Here is a 17,012-nt window from a genome sequence, read left to right as displayed (position 1 = left end):
ACCAATCAGCTTCACTAGATGATCTCTGATTCTTGTGTTACGAGAACAAAAGAAAAACTTCTCTATCCACTCTCTACACACCAGGGGTCCTCAAACTTTTTCAACAGGGACCCAGTTGAAAGGTGGCGGTGGTGGGTGTGGGCTGGCGAAGTGCCAGCGATGGGCACGTTGAGGCAGCCGTGGGTATGGGCCCAGCTGCCCCCAGGCTCGCATAATTAAAAATATTTAAAAAGCTATATTTTTGTTACCTTCAATCCTTTTTTTGTCTTTGTCTTCATCTCTCTTTCTCTTCTGCCCGCCTCTCTTCTGTTTCCTGCTCTGTATGTGTGCAATGGGGGGCAGGGAGCCGGTGCACGTGCAGTTGAGCTGCTACAATTTGGGCATGCGTCGGCTCTCTCTCTGCTCAGTTTTAAAGAATGTCTGCACCGGCTCATAGCTTTTGGACTCACTCGGAGATCATTTTCTCCGACTGAGTCCAAAACCTCTGAGGTGGGCTAAATAAATGGGCATGGCGGGCCAGATCCAGCCCACGGGTCATACTTTGAGGACCCATGCTCTACACCAACCACAATTAGGTCTCTATTATGTCCTGCCACACTAACCTTTTCCTAAGCTAAACAGACTGAAATGTTGTAACCTTTCCTAATAGGAGAGCCATTTCAGCCTATTGTTTTGTTGTCCTTTTCTGTACTTTTTCCAGCCCTACATCGTATTTGAGGTAGGACCAGAACAATACATGATATTCCAAATGTGGTCGCATTATCAATTTCCATAAAGGCATTATAACACCACAATTTTATTTTCAATTCCTTTCCTAATTATCACCAACATGAAATTGCCCTTTTCACAGCAACCACTCCTCAGAGTATACTTTTTGTTGAGCTATCCACAACAACTTCAAGATCCTTTTGCTGTCAATCACCACCAGCTCAGACAGTACCAGTGTATACATGAAATTAGGATTTTTACTCCAAGGTACATCACTTGATGCTTCTTTACACTGGCCTATATTAGTCATTTTAAGGTCCATTCTCTCAGTTCAGAGACACTTTTGGAACACATTGTAACCTTTGTTTTAACCACTTTAAATAATGTGCTGTTATCAACAAACTTTGCCACCTTGTTGCCCATTCCTAGCTCCAGATCATTTACGAACAATTTTAACAACACAGTCTCAATACAGTTATCTATGGAACCCCACTGCTCACATTTCCCTACTAAGGAAACTGTTCATTATATGTACTTTCTGCTTCTTTTTGTTGTCGTTGTTAGTCACGAAGTCATGTCCGACTCATCGTGACCCTATGGACAATATTCCTCCAGGCCTTCCTGTCCTCCACCATCCCCCGGAGTCCACTTATGCTCATGCCGACTGCTTCAGTGACTCCATCTAGCCACCTCATTCTCTGCTGTCCCCTTCTTCTTTTGCTGTCAACTCCTTTTCTTTAGTCAGATACAAATCCATAACATGAATTCTTCTCTGATTGCATGAGTGCTAAGCTTGTTTCTCATATCTGTTGCTGCTCCCAAAAATCTAGAAGGACCTACCTATGTAGAACCTATGTTGACATTTTCAGCAAGACTTGGTCTTACTTGATAACTTTAACAACACTTTCCAACAGTATATCTGGAACATGTATTAACTTAATGTATCCCTCCTATCACTTTAAAAAAAATGTTACTATTGGCAGTCTCCTAATCTTCTAACACAGAGGCTGGTCTTAGGGTGAGGTTATATATTTTTGTTAGGTCAGTTTTTTTCACATTTAAATTATTTAAACTCTATGATCAATTTCCAGTTACTGGACCCAGTAACCTGATTTCTCCAATTTGTCATTAACATTGCTTGTTATCACATATATTCTGAAGGAAGAAGGTATTCTTTTTTCTTATAGCTTCCCTGCCACTGCCTATTTACCATGCTGATGAACCTTTGGGACCTGGTGCTACTTTTCTGACCTGTGATATACATAGTGGCAGTTTTTATTAATGTGACTTTGAGTAACCTGCAAGCTTTCTGGATACTGTCCTGAATTCCCCTTTCAACCTCCTTGTTACCAATTCCCTCATTTAAGAAATGTGTCCTCATTCAAAATCAAATGTTATTGTGTTGATCCTTGGCAATTTTACATTTTCATATATATTAACTTCGACAGCTCTCTAGTCACTGTTTTCAATGAGTTCTACCCCACTCAGACAGCTAGGCACCACACAGAATTTAATCCACATCTGTCCCTATCCTCTCTGGTGGGTTTTATAATCAACTGTTCTAGAGCAGTTGGTTAGGATAATGTTACCTCTTCACTGCGAATGAAGCGTGCTTTTATCCAATCTATGTGAGGATAACTGAAGTCACTCGTTACAGTACTTTTCCATTGGATGTCTCCCTGATTTTGTTCTCCATCTCAAGATTTCCCTGAAAATTATGGATAAGGGAACAATAGCACTTTTCCCAGTACTACATTCCTTTGGTGGAATCTCCATGCACAGGCATTCTGTGAAAGAGTTTTTTAGTTTTACTTCTTACAGAAGTCTTCATACACTCAGAAAGCATTGTTTGTTTATTTGGCACAGCCATTCAATGACTCTAAATTATAAAACCAAGCAAGGTATATTTAAAATCTTATAATCCCTAATTTGCTCACTCTGGTTTGGCAGCTCACTGTAGAAAACCTAGCTCTCGTTTTGTTCGTGTTGGTTATTCAGGTACAATAGCCCCTATTTTTCCCATTTCCTGTTTCTTTATTCCTCTTCCCCTGTGTTTCACTATTGCTTAACATTCTTATTGCCCTTTATTATTATTATTATTATTATTATTATTATTATTATTATTAGTTATGTATTTTCTTCAGTTTCATTCAATTTTTTAAATCTTTTCTTAACACCTTTGTGTTTTCTTTTACTATTTTGTTTTCACTTGGATTCCCCCTTCAGTCTGCCAGTTGCTGTGGTAAATATACACAAGGGTACAGACATAACGCTGAATACTTCATTTTAAAGCACAATTCTATACATGTTCATTTAGAAGTAGCTGTCAGTGCTTTCAGTGGAGCCTATACTCTGGTAAATATGCTTAGGACTAGAGTCTTAAAAAGACTACCAATGTGAACTTAAATATACTGCAAACCTGATCTTCTCTTGTACATGCTTATAAATGCTAGCTGGTAACTAACAAGCTGGACATATATCTATTTCCATCTCCTTTTATGTAATTTCAAAATACTAGCTATGATCCAAAGATGTGGGGGGGGGGAGAGATTGCTTAATTTCTAATTTCTAATTTTTGAATTTCAGCAAGCACAGATCCTATCAAGATCAACCTGCTATTGCTGCAGTTCTGAAACTGTAAGAACAGTACTGTCATTTAATAGTAAACAGGCAAACCCTGTTATACACGAGGATTATCTGGACTGGGATCACTAACTTAAAACAGAATACAAGCATATCAGAGTATTAGCTGCATACCTTCTCTGAGGCAGAGGTGTTTGGACCATTCACACAACTGCCAACTAGAAATATTGTTTTTATTTCTGATATACAAGCAAACCAGAGCAAGTGCAGCTCAGATTTAACATGGAAAACTAGGTTTTCATAAAGAAAGGAAGTAAGGGGGAAATCAGAGAGCAGGACTGGGACTGAACCTTGAATTATGGCTACACTTACATCCGAACTGACCTAGTATGGTCCAGAGTAGGCACGCACATACAACAGAAGCATGCAGAGTTGATTCCCATGATCCGTCCATATCTTTTCAATGGAAACAACTGCAGGAATAGGGCAGTCAACAAGATAAAAAGTACTGGCCTTACCTGCACATCTGCAGCAGGCAGAAAGACCTACCATCCAGTGTGATGTAGTGGTTAAGAGTGCTGTACTGGAACTCAGAAAATCTGGGTTTTAGTCCCCACTCAACCATGAAGAACACCGGGTGAGATTGAGGCAGTCACTGCCTTCAGCCTAGTGTGCCTCACAGAGCTGTTGTGAGGATACAACAAAGAGGAGGATAATTTTTATAAGTTGCTTTTGGTTCCTTGCAAGAGCAAGAAAAGTGGAATATAAATGTTAGGTAACACCTTCTCTTTCCTGAGGCAATCCTTGGTACTAGAGATCATTATTTCCACTCACAATCCTTGCCATGCAGTATATCATTACCCTCTGGTAAGAGTGACAAGCAGAGCTCACATCTTTTTATTTAGCTTTGTGATCAGAAGGAAATAATGCCTCTAGTTGCACTGAAACTTCCTTTTGGCTTTGGAGAGGAATATGGGGATGTTTTGGCTCTGGGCAGTTACACATATATAGTCCTAGTTAAGCCTTATCAAAAACAATGGAAACTACTTCTAAGTAAACATACATGCAGTTGTATAAAGCAAAGAAGAAGGATTCTAGGAACAAATTCAGATGAGCTAAAAATGTGAGGACCTCTATTAATAGCTATTTATAAGCTTGCACTAAAATTAAACTGCTACAAAATTTATGCAGGGAGATATAATCCTCTAGCTGGCGAATTACAATATTCTAGACCTGTCTCCTCAACTGCCCATGATACACTGGGGATATTTATTTATTTATTTATTTATTTATTTCAATTAAAGTCTTACAGTGGCTTACATGAAAATAAGAATACTTCTAGATTCAAACCTCTGTTTTTCCTGAAGCATTATACTGGACTATAATACCATTACAAGAAAATGTGTCAATAAAAACTGACAGATTGCTATCTAAATCACTATAAATATACCTTCTACAGTCAAACTGAATTAATGCAGTAGGAGAAGACAAGGAATCGCTTGACAAGCCACACAAGCTGCCCACCTCAGTGTATTGAGTGTCTTATAAGGGACACCATGGGACTGAATGAGCACAAACAACAATTCTTCTTGTATATCCTTCATAAAAAGGTAACATTAAAGCTTCAGCTGATTTATATTTCTATCTCTACAGATGACACCTTTGTTTTTTTGCTGTGCATCTCTAGCGGTTTTCAAATAGGACTTGCATATTTTAAGTATATTATGAGTGAAAATTCCATTATTTTATTTCTGTCTCAGTTCTGTCTTTAACTTATTAATTGGTCTACAGTCCATCTGTCATCCCAAGTTCTGTACACAACATGTAATTGATGGACAAACATACAGAACTATTAATGCCAATTTGTAAACCAGTGTGCTGCTGTTGAAGGAAAAGAATTGCAGCCTGACTCAAAACCCAGCTCTAAGTAGGAGAACATCAATTTAATTTCTTATAACTAGGTTGTTAATACTATTTTGCATGCAGTATTCCCAAAATAGAAGAGCAAGACTCTGATTTTCATTTGGAGGAGATTAACCAGGTGTTTAAAATAATAATCCCTCTTTGAAAATGTTTAGGATATTGAAGCAGGCATTATATATGTGCTATAACTACCACACTTGTAATCTCAGCAATATTGTAGCACACCAATACCCAAACCAACTAGTGGCACATTACACTAGTAACAGAAATTCTCAATAATCTTCCATTATACAGAAAAAAAGATTTAAAATATAATAATATTTACTACTTTCTAACAGATTCCTCCCTAAAACTATGGCTAAAAAGAATGTGGAATGTAGAAGAGATTTAGAATGGAGTCCAGAGAAAGCAGCTTCTATTTCTGTCTTTGCCCATAATATCATGAAATGCAACTGCAAACTTGCAGTGTTCACAGCTCATCTACAAATGCACAGATATCACAGCATTGAGTATTTTTTCCTCAAGCAAGTGCCATTGTGGTATAACGCTTACAGCATCAGACTAGGAAGTTCTAGTCCCCACTTAGCCATAAAAGCTCAATGGGAGATCTGGGCCAGTCAGTAACTCTCAACCCTACCTACTTCACAAAGTTGAAGTGAAATGGAGCATGTGAGCCACCATGGGTGCCAGACAAGAAGAAGAAAAAACATGCTATAAATGTAATATAATAAAATACATTGTCTCTCACCATATGCTATTTATTTTTAAACTTTTAGTTAATAATGCACATAAGATTACATTTAGTTCACTTTGAAAGTACAAGACATTTGGAGCTTTTGCTCTGCCACCTTTACAGCTTGAAAAGCTATTAGCAGATTCTGTGATCTGACTTGGCAAAATTATTTTGGTACTTTGATTAAGGCATTTTATTAACCAAGCTTCAACAGTTGTAGTCAGCCATCTCAAAGTCAAAGGCTGTGATCCAGAACCTGAGATGCACAACAAGGCTTCTAATGCCAACTATGGCAGATGGAGCTCTATCAGCAGCTCGTTCCCCTTTCACAGCTGGCAAGAGGGAAGTCCTCCTTTTGCACACAGGACTGCCTAGCTGGATCATATATCCAAATGGTCAATGATGTAGCAATTTAGCTCAAACTAAAATTTTTAAGTATGGGCCTATCCATGTATGTTTGCTTTTTAAAAACTGCTAAAAACATTCCTCTGAGTTTTGAGGTCAGGTAGATACTGCTCTGATGTTTTTACCTTATTTCCAAGTTAAAGCACAAGACTCCAAAACATCAATTTCTAATTTGATATAATGTGCACATAATTTGAATTCTTTGGCATTGGACACTGAAAAAAACCTGTTGGGCACTGACTTGAGCAGGGATATGTCAGAGCTGTATAAGTAACAAACATTACTTTTTCTGGTTTGTCTCTTAAAGAATAATTTTTGTTTGCCTCTTACACTCACATAACTCTCATTTTGACTAGAATGTAGAGTATTTTAATGGGATGAAGTTAGTAACACAACTGTTACTGTGCAACTCTATATATGTACAAATCCTACTGAGTTCAAAGAAGTTACTTCCAGATAATTGGATTTAGCTTGGCAGCCTTAGTGTCAGGTATTTACAACACTTGCAAAAGTTTCAGACAGTAAATCAAACTATATACATTGTTTCTCTTCATAAACAAGACAGCTAAGATCATGTATGAGCATAAAGCACACAAACTACTTGTATAAAAATTCCTGTTATAGAGAAAAGACACCTCCTACTTAGAAAAAAAAATCAGAATTCCCTGAGGAGAGAGAAAACAATTGCTTTAGGAACTCAAAGCAATTAATTGATTGGAAGGGTTGATAGGTAATCTATTTGTAGTCTGAATGAAGCACAGGAAAATCTAACCCAGAGAAATGCTTGTTCAATTGTCAGCTTGATCATTCAAGTATTTAGAAATTTTCTAATTTAGGATTAAAATATTCAATCATTAAAATCCAACGGTGCATGAAGATCTGTTGAATTAATTCTTACAATATAAATCACTTAAACACTAAACTCTAGTTAGCAGAATATTGGGCTTTTTAGATAAATACTAAGAAAACATAAATTAACTGAGAAATAGGACACAGTAGACAGGCTTAGAGCAAGAGTTGGATTAAAGGTTTGCTGCCACCATACTGGGCATATTTACATATCATGCCAACTCACCATGGCAAAAAGTCACAGTAGGCTAGCTGTCAGTGAAACAAGTCATGGTACACCAGACAGAAGACTGGACACACTGAGTTGTTGGCCCCTTACCTCCCACTCCTATAAGTATCCCAGATGACTGAGGACTGAATTGCCTCCCCACCTCATTCATGAGCAATTTCAGGCTTTTTTAAACATTTTTTTTCTTGAGATTTGAAAAACAGGTGTCAAATTGGTTTGTGCAGCTACTCTCAAAGTTACTCATATATGTCTGTAATTTGCCTGCTAATATATTTTCTAAAACTTTCTAAATCCCACTGCAAAAATGGAGCTCTACCTTTGACAGCTGTCTAATCAATGAGGCAACTACTACTTTTGATGTTTCCAAGGTAGTAAATCCCTGGCAATAAGTGCAAAAGTGGGGGCACCCTTACAGTACACAAATCCAAAACACAATACAATACCCCCTAGGATCTTGCTACAAAGGTGGCAAACAAGCCACAACCCCCTTTTTTGCAAGCTAACATCACAGTGACAGTGGTCAGCAGTAAGCAAAAGGAAATACAAACTTAGCTGCTGTTTGGAGTAAGAAAGATGGTGGTCTTGGGCAATCACTCCCATGGACCACTGGCTGCATTCCAGATGATGGAATCAGAAAGTGAAACCTATTTGTGAGATTGGAGAAGAAGGGTTAGGTCAAGATTCAGAGATGCACGAAAAGGAAGAGGAGGGGGATGTCATTTTCTCAAGGCCAGCACTTCACCAAGCCAGGCAGTGTCTGACAACAGTCACAATGTACAACTAGTGGGAGGGGTCTCTGAGGATGAGGAATTCTCAGACACAGGCCAGCTCCCTCTCACTGTACACTGACCCTTTGCCAAGACAACATCAAAGACAGGAGAGCCAACTGAATGAACAGTGTGGAGAGAGGAAGTGTACTCACCTTCAGAGAGCCCCTGCTGAGGAGCTGGGGCCTAGGTGTATTCATAAGGAGAGTTGCTAAATGTAAACAATAGAATGGATTCAACAAACTACTCAGTGCATGCTCAGAGATCTGTTCTGAGTCGTTTGTATTTGGGAGCAATGAAGTAAGTTGCAAAGAAATTAGTCTGTGGCCAGTGAGTGTTGAAGGGGGAACCTTGGCTCACAACACCTGCAGTGCCTGTGCAGCAATGTCCAGGCTAGGCACTTGATCGACACTCCCAACAAGCCCCCACCTGCATATTGCCCACCCAAGCCTCTTCATTCCCACACCTGTGAAACTACAAACATCCACTGTTGCACAAATACATGTTTTTAAAAAATCTTACATATTTATTTTCCAATGTTTGCAAAGAAATGAGGAAGGGAGAAACAGAAACTTTAAAAAAAAATGGCAACCAAGGCGCAGCTGGGACACTTTGAAGAGCCTGTCCACAGCAGTCAAAAAGTAGGCAAAACTGATTTTTCCAAGAATAAAGTTAAATGAAAAAAAGAAAAAAAGAAGAACACAGCAAGTCTGAAACAGCTCACAGTCACAGCAGAGGGAGAGAAGCCAGTGCCTACTGCTTCAAAGTACTGCTTGGACAACTTTTGGAGCAGCTGAGTTTGGCTGGACCAGGGCTCATTTGGCAAGTACAGCAGTTTTGCCATTTTTGCAAGCAAGCTGATAGCTGAATCCTGAACCCCACAATAGGATTGATTCCCCAGGTTCAGATGACATGACAACCCATGGAGGGTACAAGCATTAGACGAAGTCATGAGTTGCCAGACTGGCTAGTTGCCTTTAAACAACAGGAATAGGTTTAGGTTCTCACAACTCAACAAATCATCATAAAAAAGAAATCTATGATGGGCTGACATGTTATGTGAACCCAGTCTCTGTCTTCAACACTAGTCTTAGCAAAGCAGTAACTATCATTATACTCTTGATTTTATCTTGAAATTAAGCCAGGAACAAACACGAGATGAGGGAAGGGAGAGAGAACCTCCCCCCGCCCCCAGACATATGACACCAGTAAACAAATTCCATAACACAGCAACTTATCAGTCTGTGGAACAAACGCAGACATGGATAACCACTACTAGACTTATCATTTCCTTACACTTTCACTAACCATCTTCCTCAAATGTTTTTGCAGAAAGGCCAAAACCTAGTAAAACCAAGTGCATTTTAGTTATTTATTTATTCATGCATGCATGCTGCCTCCCTACTCCTAACGGAGCTTCTGGGCTGCTTACAGTCTCTCTCACCAGTCTCTCTCACCATCCAATGCCAGAAGAGTTTGCTCCTGTTGAAATTTTCACAGCAGTGTACATGTATTTGTACTACATGAAAATCAAGAGTTTAGGAGGTATGGGGAAGGGATTTGTGCTTCTCATTGCTACTTTGTATTGCTCCAGGAAAATCCAGGTGTCAACCACTATTCTGACATACGCCAGGTTTTATTTTTTGAAAAAAATAACTTTCTGGCTAATTTGCTGGAAATAGTACTCTCAAATTAATATACAGTCAGTCAGATGTGTTGCATAAGACATCCTCAATAACATTAGATGGCAAAAAAGGCAGATCAAGTCATACATAACTTTCAAACTAGAATTCAGTAAATACCCTTTTGCATAATATACAAAATTTCATTCAATGTGCTGTATCTTAACTATCCAGTTTCTGACCAGTATTAGTATTTATTCTTTTATTGTTCTTATATTATTTTGTTGTATTCTTTATTTGTAGCACCTCAGTGCAGTTCCTCCTTGACAATATAAACACAAATTTTAAATAAAAATTATAGTTCTTAATAAAAATGCACCACTGCTCACAGGTTGTATGGGAGGGAAGAGAACAGCAGAGTTCCTTTACAAGAAAGCAGTACAATGGCTCACTTGCAGCCCTTCCCAACTATTAGGTGTCACACATTGCACACAGAGATCTCACAGAGAAAGAGAGAAGGGAGTTTTAGTGTAATCATGATTCCAGTAGAAGGTTAATAAAAGTTTACACCTTGATTTTGTGGGCTATATCACATAGGTAACCCCATTTATTGCCATCAAGTATTAACCATATTAACTTTCAGTTAATTGTATTAGTTTAGCAGATATTGTTCTAGCTTTTAGGGGGCATGGTTTTTAAAAACTGAATTAAAAAACTATTAACAGTCTGATATTTGCCACTGTGGTTGTTAATAAAACAGTAGTGATGTGTCAGAGCTACAGGCAAAAGAACAAACTTGGGAAGATTCTTGGTTTTGGAAAGGTGGTTTCTAAAACGGCTGCTTTACCAAAAAATCAATACACTTCTCCCATAGGTTCATGATGCAAAATTCTATAATCAAGGCTTGTAGATTTGTAATTATGGTATGTCAGCTACATTTAAACAAGAGTGTTAAAAGATTGTTAAAGTTAAACTAACACAATTGCAATGTGAATTGTCTTAGTCTCATTCTAATCTACTGGTGTCACTTTCATTTAATCAGAGGGAAACTATGGGCAAATGCCAGTGCTATTTTCACATGCCCCTAGCACACTGTGTTCACAGCAGTTTTTAAAGCCACTACAATTTTGAAATAGCTGAAGATAAAAAAAGAAGTTATATCTGTTCTTTTGCATATTTTCCAAGCTTGAATTTTACTAAAACAAATGTTAAAAGATTCAACTTTTTATGGTAATTAAGCAAAAACATAACTATAACTGGTTACTCTTTAAAAATATAAATATCATTTAACATAAACTACTTATTAGGCTTATCAAGACAATTAAGGAATGTATGACTCATATTACTTCTGTACAATTACCCAGCAAATACACACAGATGTAGTGCAATATTCAGTTCACTCATAATGGATAGGTAAAAATAACTTTAAGGTTGGACAAATACCTGTATTGAAGTTTGCCTTTTACATAAAAACAAAAAGGCCTAAAGTATGTGAATATTGAAATGTGGCAGAATGAAAACACCCTTCTAGAAATGAGATTTAAACTACAGATTAAAGTTTGTGGTGAAGATCAGTTAAGTTCCACCCACTAACCAATGAGATGACTACTAGGACACCTAACAATTCTGGCATTAGGCAGTTGATTCTGAACTCAATGTAAGCTGTGTGTCATCCAAGGCACAATTCCACAGGAGCAGTCATTCTTTAGGAAGGGGAAATCTTTGTGTTTTTGAGACTATAGCCAAATAATGTAATCTTTTGAGGCAATTCTGAGTTACAAGCAAATAAAGCAAACAGCTTGACAATGGTTAGAGTCTCACTTTGAGTATTAACACAGATAAAGAACCATGTTCAGGGTAATATTGTGGCAGTGAAGCAGCAAATAAATTCTGCTTCAGCAGCGCATCATACAATGCTGACCAGTTAAGTTGTTTCAAGTGGAGAAACTCCTGTGGAATCGGTACCATGAGATTCCAAGCCTTGCTGCAAATGATTTTCAATGCATTCTGTGGATGAAATCACTTAGTTACATTAAATTGGATGCCACAATTAAACAGAATCAGAGCGTAGTGACTGCTGTACAGTCTAGTCAACTTGGAAACAAGTTTGTTCTCTAACTTTTAATGAAGGATTACGCAAAGAATTGCAATTTCTCACAAGAGGAGAAAAAGGGGGCTATAAATGCAATGTGATTGCAATAACAATATTATCTCCATGTATTCAGATAATCCTTATCATGCTGCTTCTTTTTATTAATCTATTAGCCATTAGGCTCATGCATTTCCACAACTGGTAATGGTGGCTGTTTCTGACATCAAAACATCACATTTGTTACTTGGAGCAACCACACTGGTCAGCTTGCAAAACCAGCATAGAAACACAGAAACAGAGTGAGTCAGAAGGGACCTCCCAGGCCATCTAGTCTGGCCCCCGGCTCCAGCCGGCTCTGCTCACAACATGCCCACCATGTGCATGTCTAGCCTATCTTTGAACACTCTCACTGATGAGGCCTCAACCACCTCCCGTGGAAGCCCATTCCATACCCTTGGGGTCCTAACTGTCAGGAAGTACTTCCTGTCATATAAATTGAACCTGGCTTCCCTGAGCTTTGCTCTGTTGGAGCGCCTCCTGCCTTGCTCTGCAGGGGAGAACAGGTCTCTACCCATCTCCGTGTGACATCCCCTCACATACCTGTATGTCACCAACAGATCCCCTCTGAGTCTCCTCTTCTCCCGGCTGAAGAGACCCAGTTCCCTCAGTCTCACCTCATACCCCATCCCCTGCAAACCGACCACCAACCTTGTGGCCCTATGCTGCACTGACTCCAACCTGGCTATATCCTTCCTGTAATGAGGGGCCCAAAACTGAACACAATACTCCACTTGTGGGCGCACCAGAGTGAGCACAATTCAAAGTGCTCATCTTGATATTCACAGCTTTAAATATTTAGGAAGCAAGTTATATAATAAGGAGCAGCCTTCATCTACATGATCCTGTCCACATATCAGATTCTGCTTCCAAAACCCAGCTTGTGTACCCACCTGTAAGATGAACTAGCTTATCAAGCATACAGGACAAGGGATTCTCTGTGGTGACTCTTCACCTTCAAAACACCCTCTATGTGGCTTTAACCATGCATTGCTGAACAGGCCACAGTCAATCTTACAAGAAAAGTTGTTAGGGCCAATTCCTGGCTTGCTTTCCCCACCACTTCCACTTTCCACCACTTCTGCTGGTATACAGATACTAAATACTCTAGTGGTAGTAAAGAATTAAAACAGGTTCACTCATAACTAGCCCATTTATCACTGGTTAGCTGCAAAAGTATAGCAGCAAAGCAAGTTCACCTCTCTTCCCCACTCCCCTTACTGGACATATCTCAAAGAAGCTTGATCCTTGGTGTTGGTTAGCCCTTTCCTACCACCACAAATGGTAATCAAAGTGTTATATCTAACAATCATAACTACACACATTCTTCATTTTAGCATATTACTCATCCCTCAGAGATGACTTAGCAGAGAACATTCATACTATTGATTTCCCTCTCCCAAACAGCAGAGGTCACATGGTATAAAGAAACTAGACTCTCACAGTCAGACATAATAGCTTCCCAGAAGCAGGCCTTTGTTTGCTCAGTGTCATGAAAACAGTTCAAACTAGCTAAGCACCTTGAGGATATACCCAACAATAAAGTTAGGAAAACATTCAACCAGTGAAGAATGACCAATATTTAATCTTCTGAACCAATCCCTTTGACAAGTTATCATTTTGTACTATGTGGGTGTAATCACCAGTGTATCTTGCTTAAAGATTGTACTCTTGATGTGTAATCTTGAGTTGAAGTTACTATAGTAAACATAGTTCCTTTAAAGCTTTCCCTTTCCACAAAAAAGCAGCAAAAATGGTATCAGAAAATGGTATTAGAAAATGGTATCTGTATTACTGGAAACAGAAAAAAGACTGCTGCCAGACGAAGTGAGCTCAGGAAAAAGCAAGTGAGAGTGGTTTAGCCCAAGCAGTGGTCATGTTTGTGCCTCATTTCTCTGTAGATTCTGAGTTTACAAATGACAAACCATGGTTAAAGCAAACTCTGATTCATAAAACCTCAGTCCAAAGGTTCATATTATCAGTATTATTATTCTGTTGCTACTACTACTATTACTACATTTATATCTCACCTCTACAAGGAACCCAAGGCAGCTCAAATGGCCCTCTTCCTCTCCCTTTTGTCCTAACAACTGTGTGAGATAGGTTAAGCCAAGACATTGTAACTAGTCCAAAGTCACTCAAGAAGCTTCATAACAGAGTGGGGAATAGAACCCCAATCTCATAAATCCTAAATCTAACATTCTAACCAATATACTGCACTGACTCTGACAGTGTGTTACCAAAAACTAAACCATTAATTGTTCCCCGATGTATGTTCAGACAAATACTAGCTTAGCATATTGTGAGCAACATTTGAGTCTTTAAAATGTAAGGCTGCTTTTGTCTAACCTGCAAATATCTCATATGCTTAATGACTACTTATATTGACTTTCTTATACATTCCTTAAAACATAAATATAATCATTAACGTTGCATGGCACTATGGTCCTCAAATTCTATAGCACTAGACACTTAAAATGACATTCCTACAGTCCTAACAAAGTCTAACACTTTTACAAGCAAAGCTACAGCATCAAAAAGGTTTGGTGGAGTTAGGCGCCTTTGCACAGGTGGAGGCAGGCAATATATCCATGGATCAATATAACAAATGGATATCAATTTGCTTTTTTTCACAGAGACAGTATTTACACAACTGGGCCTGCAACCATTTTTCAGAAGGAAGACACCCATAAGAAACCCAGTAGTCTGAACCAAGAGGGGTCTCAGCAATTACCTATGCAAGAATTCAATCGGCATCTTGTACACTTCAGAAATGTGATTGTCAGATCAAAATCACAGAACTGAATCCCCCTTCTATAACTGGTATATAAGAGAGGTTACAGTTAGGGATTGCTACATTGGATGCGGGTTTCAAGAATAGTAAATGCCTATTACTTTTCTATGAAGCTGCGATATTGTGAAATGAGGTTTAGGATTTAAATAAAATATCACTGTCACTTCTCTCCAGTATCTATCAGTGCACATAATGACCAGAATTAATACAGAGTGTTCCCCCATAACATGTTTTAAGTAGTTATATATGTACACATCAAAATAAAGCCACTGCATATTGCATGTACATTGCTTGGTGATACGTTGTTTCTCACCTGTAAGTTACCTCTTGAAGCAAAAAGCAATATGAAAGACTGTGAATGATTGTTCCTTCATGCACATTTGTGAATCAATCCACCCTTGTGTGAAGGGATCCAATGTATGTTAGTAACAATGAGCAAACAATCAGCAATAGCAGTTAGTTATCATCAGTATTCCATGTTAAGTAATCCAGATAAAAGGGATCTATGCTTGAACAAGCATATCTATTTACTCCAGTGTTCACAGAATCATAGAATAGTAATGTTGGAAGGAGCCATGAAGGCCATGGGGTCCAATGACCTGCTACTGCAGGACCCCAATTCACACCATCTCACTCAGCTATGCAGTTTCTTTTTGAATGTCTCTAGTATAGGAAAGCCCATGACCTCCCTAGGCAACTGGTTCCGTTGTCATATTGCTCTGACAGTGAGAAAACTTTTCCTGTTCATACACCACAATACATCAACCCAGATTAATCAAACTGGGATAGCAAACACCCTCTGGTTCTTTATACACAACCATCAAACTAATTTAAACATGCATTCTGAAAGAAATAAGCCAGGGACATGCAACCTGGTTCCCTTCAGATGTTTTAAACTATAATTTCCATAAACCTTGACCATCAACCATAGTGTCTGGGGCTTATAGGGCTATAATCCAAGACACCTCGAAAGCTCCAGGTTGCCTACCTTGATTAAAAACAATGCTTCGTATCTAGAGGGAAGAATCAAACCAACTTGAAAATCACAGTCATGACCTAAAGGTTGTTTCCTAATCCTACACATAAGCAGAAATATCTGTAGCAGTGATGGGGAAACTATGGCACACACTAAGTTTCAGAACTATTTACATGTGCTGCAAATAACTCCTGATTTATAGGAATTACAGACCAAGGCAAATATTGAAAGCTGTGGGAACCTGTGCAGTGATAAGGAGGCCAAGCTAAAACTGGTAAGATACAACCCATCCAATTACGAAACAGACTGAATGACCCTGGCCCAGTCAACATCCTAACCCACCTCACAGGAATGTTGTAAAGGCAGAAAACAGGAGTTTATCTGAATTCTTTGAATGACTGGGGTCAAGCAGTAACACGCACACACAGCTACACACATAACATTAGTTTCAAGTTGACGCCCCCTTGGCCAACCAACGTGACGAAGACACAGAAACACGGCCACTCCTGAGGGGGGCACAAGACGGGGCCCTCTACTCCTCCTCCAACCGTCCCACACGTGAGGTAACGACAACCCACATCCACACCACAGGCTTCCCCTACTCAGGCATGGCCCCAGGACAGGCACACGAACGTCAAGGCCCAGACTCTCGGAAACTCACCGTTTCACTACGCCCGTTTTGATTTTGATCTGCCTAACGCGAGGGTCTGCCATAACGCGGACTTTTGAGGGCAAAGGCGACGGATCGCGAGCGGCGGCAACAAAACGCCAGTAAACAGAAGGCAATGACACAAGAGAAAAGCCCACAACCGCCGGCTCACGCAGCACACAAAGTCCACGCGCATGCGCAGAGCACTCCCCCAGAAAACGCGTCTTACTACGAATACAAACTCCGCCCTCAAGCGGACTGTACCACTGGGAAAGGGGGGGGGCAAGGAGAGCTCAAGGTATGGATCGTGCACTGGAGCGGGGATGGGAAGACTTATTTCAACTGGAGCTTCTCTAGGGGTTCAAGTTTTGTCCTGTCCAGACGACCAGAGAGGCCTCCCTCGTTGCTGCCAGCATGTCCTCGCAAACCTGTCCGCTGCAAAGTCGCGGGAGAGTTTCCTGTTGCAGAAAACAAGGAACCTGCCAATGCATGCTGCCAGCACCTATAGTGCGAAATCCGAATCAGGAAAGCTGGCTTGCACCCTTCTGCTCTGTGCTGTTCTGACGTTAATCATCTTGTTGAACGCTGCCCATATCGCGTGCCAGTACAGTAGGATGGCCACCCT

The 17,012-nt window shown here is 39.6% G+C and overlaps 1 protein-coding gene across 1 annotated transcript in view; it reads right to left on the bottom strand.

Moving 5' to 3' along the window:
* Positions 1 to 16,590, bottom strand: part of TBCA (tubulin folding cofactor A) — a 37,244-nt gene extending 20,654 nt beyond the window's left edge. The window contains exon 1 of the mRNA XM_044445983.1: positions 16,400 to 16,590. Within this exon, the coding sequence (XP_044301918.1) occupies positions 16,400 to 16,452 (53 nt within the window). The 5' untranslated portion in view covers positions 16,453 to 16,590. The remainder of the gene's footprint in view (positions 1 to 16,399) is intronic.
* Positions 16,591 to 17,012: the final 422 nt, after the last annotated feature.

The sequence above is a fragment of the Varanus komodoensis genome, unplaced genomic scaffold, assembly GCF_004798865.1.
Source record: "Varanus komodoensis strain SLA01 unplaced genomic scaffold, ASM479886v1 scaffold5, whole genome shotgun sequence".
Taxonomy (NCBI): Eukaryota; Metazoa; Chordata; class Lepidosauria; order Squamata; family Varanidae; genus Varanus; species Varanus komodoensis.
Note: the sequence above shows the minus strand (reverse complement) of the source record. Positions and strands in the feature narration are given on the sequence as shown.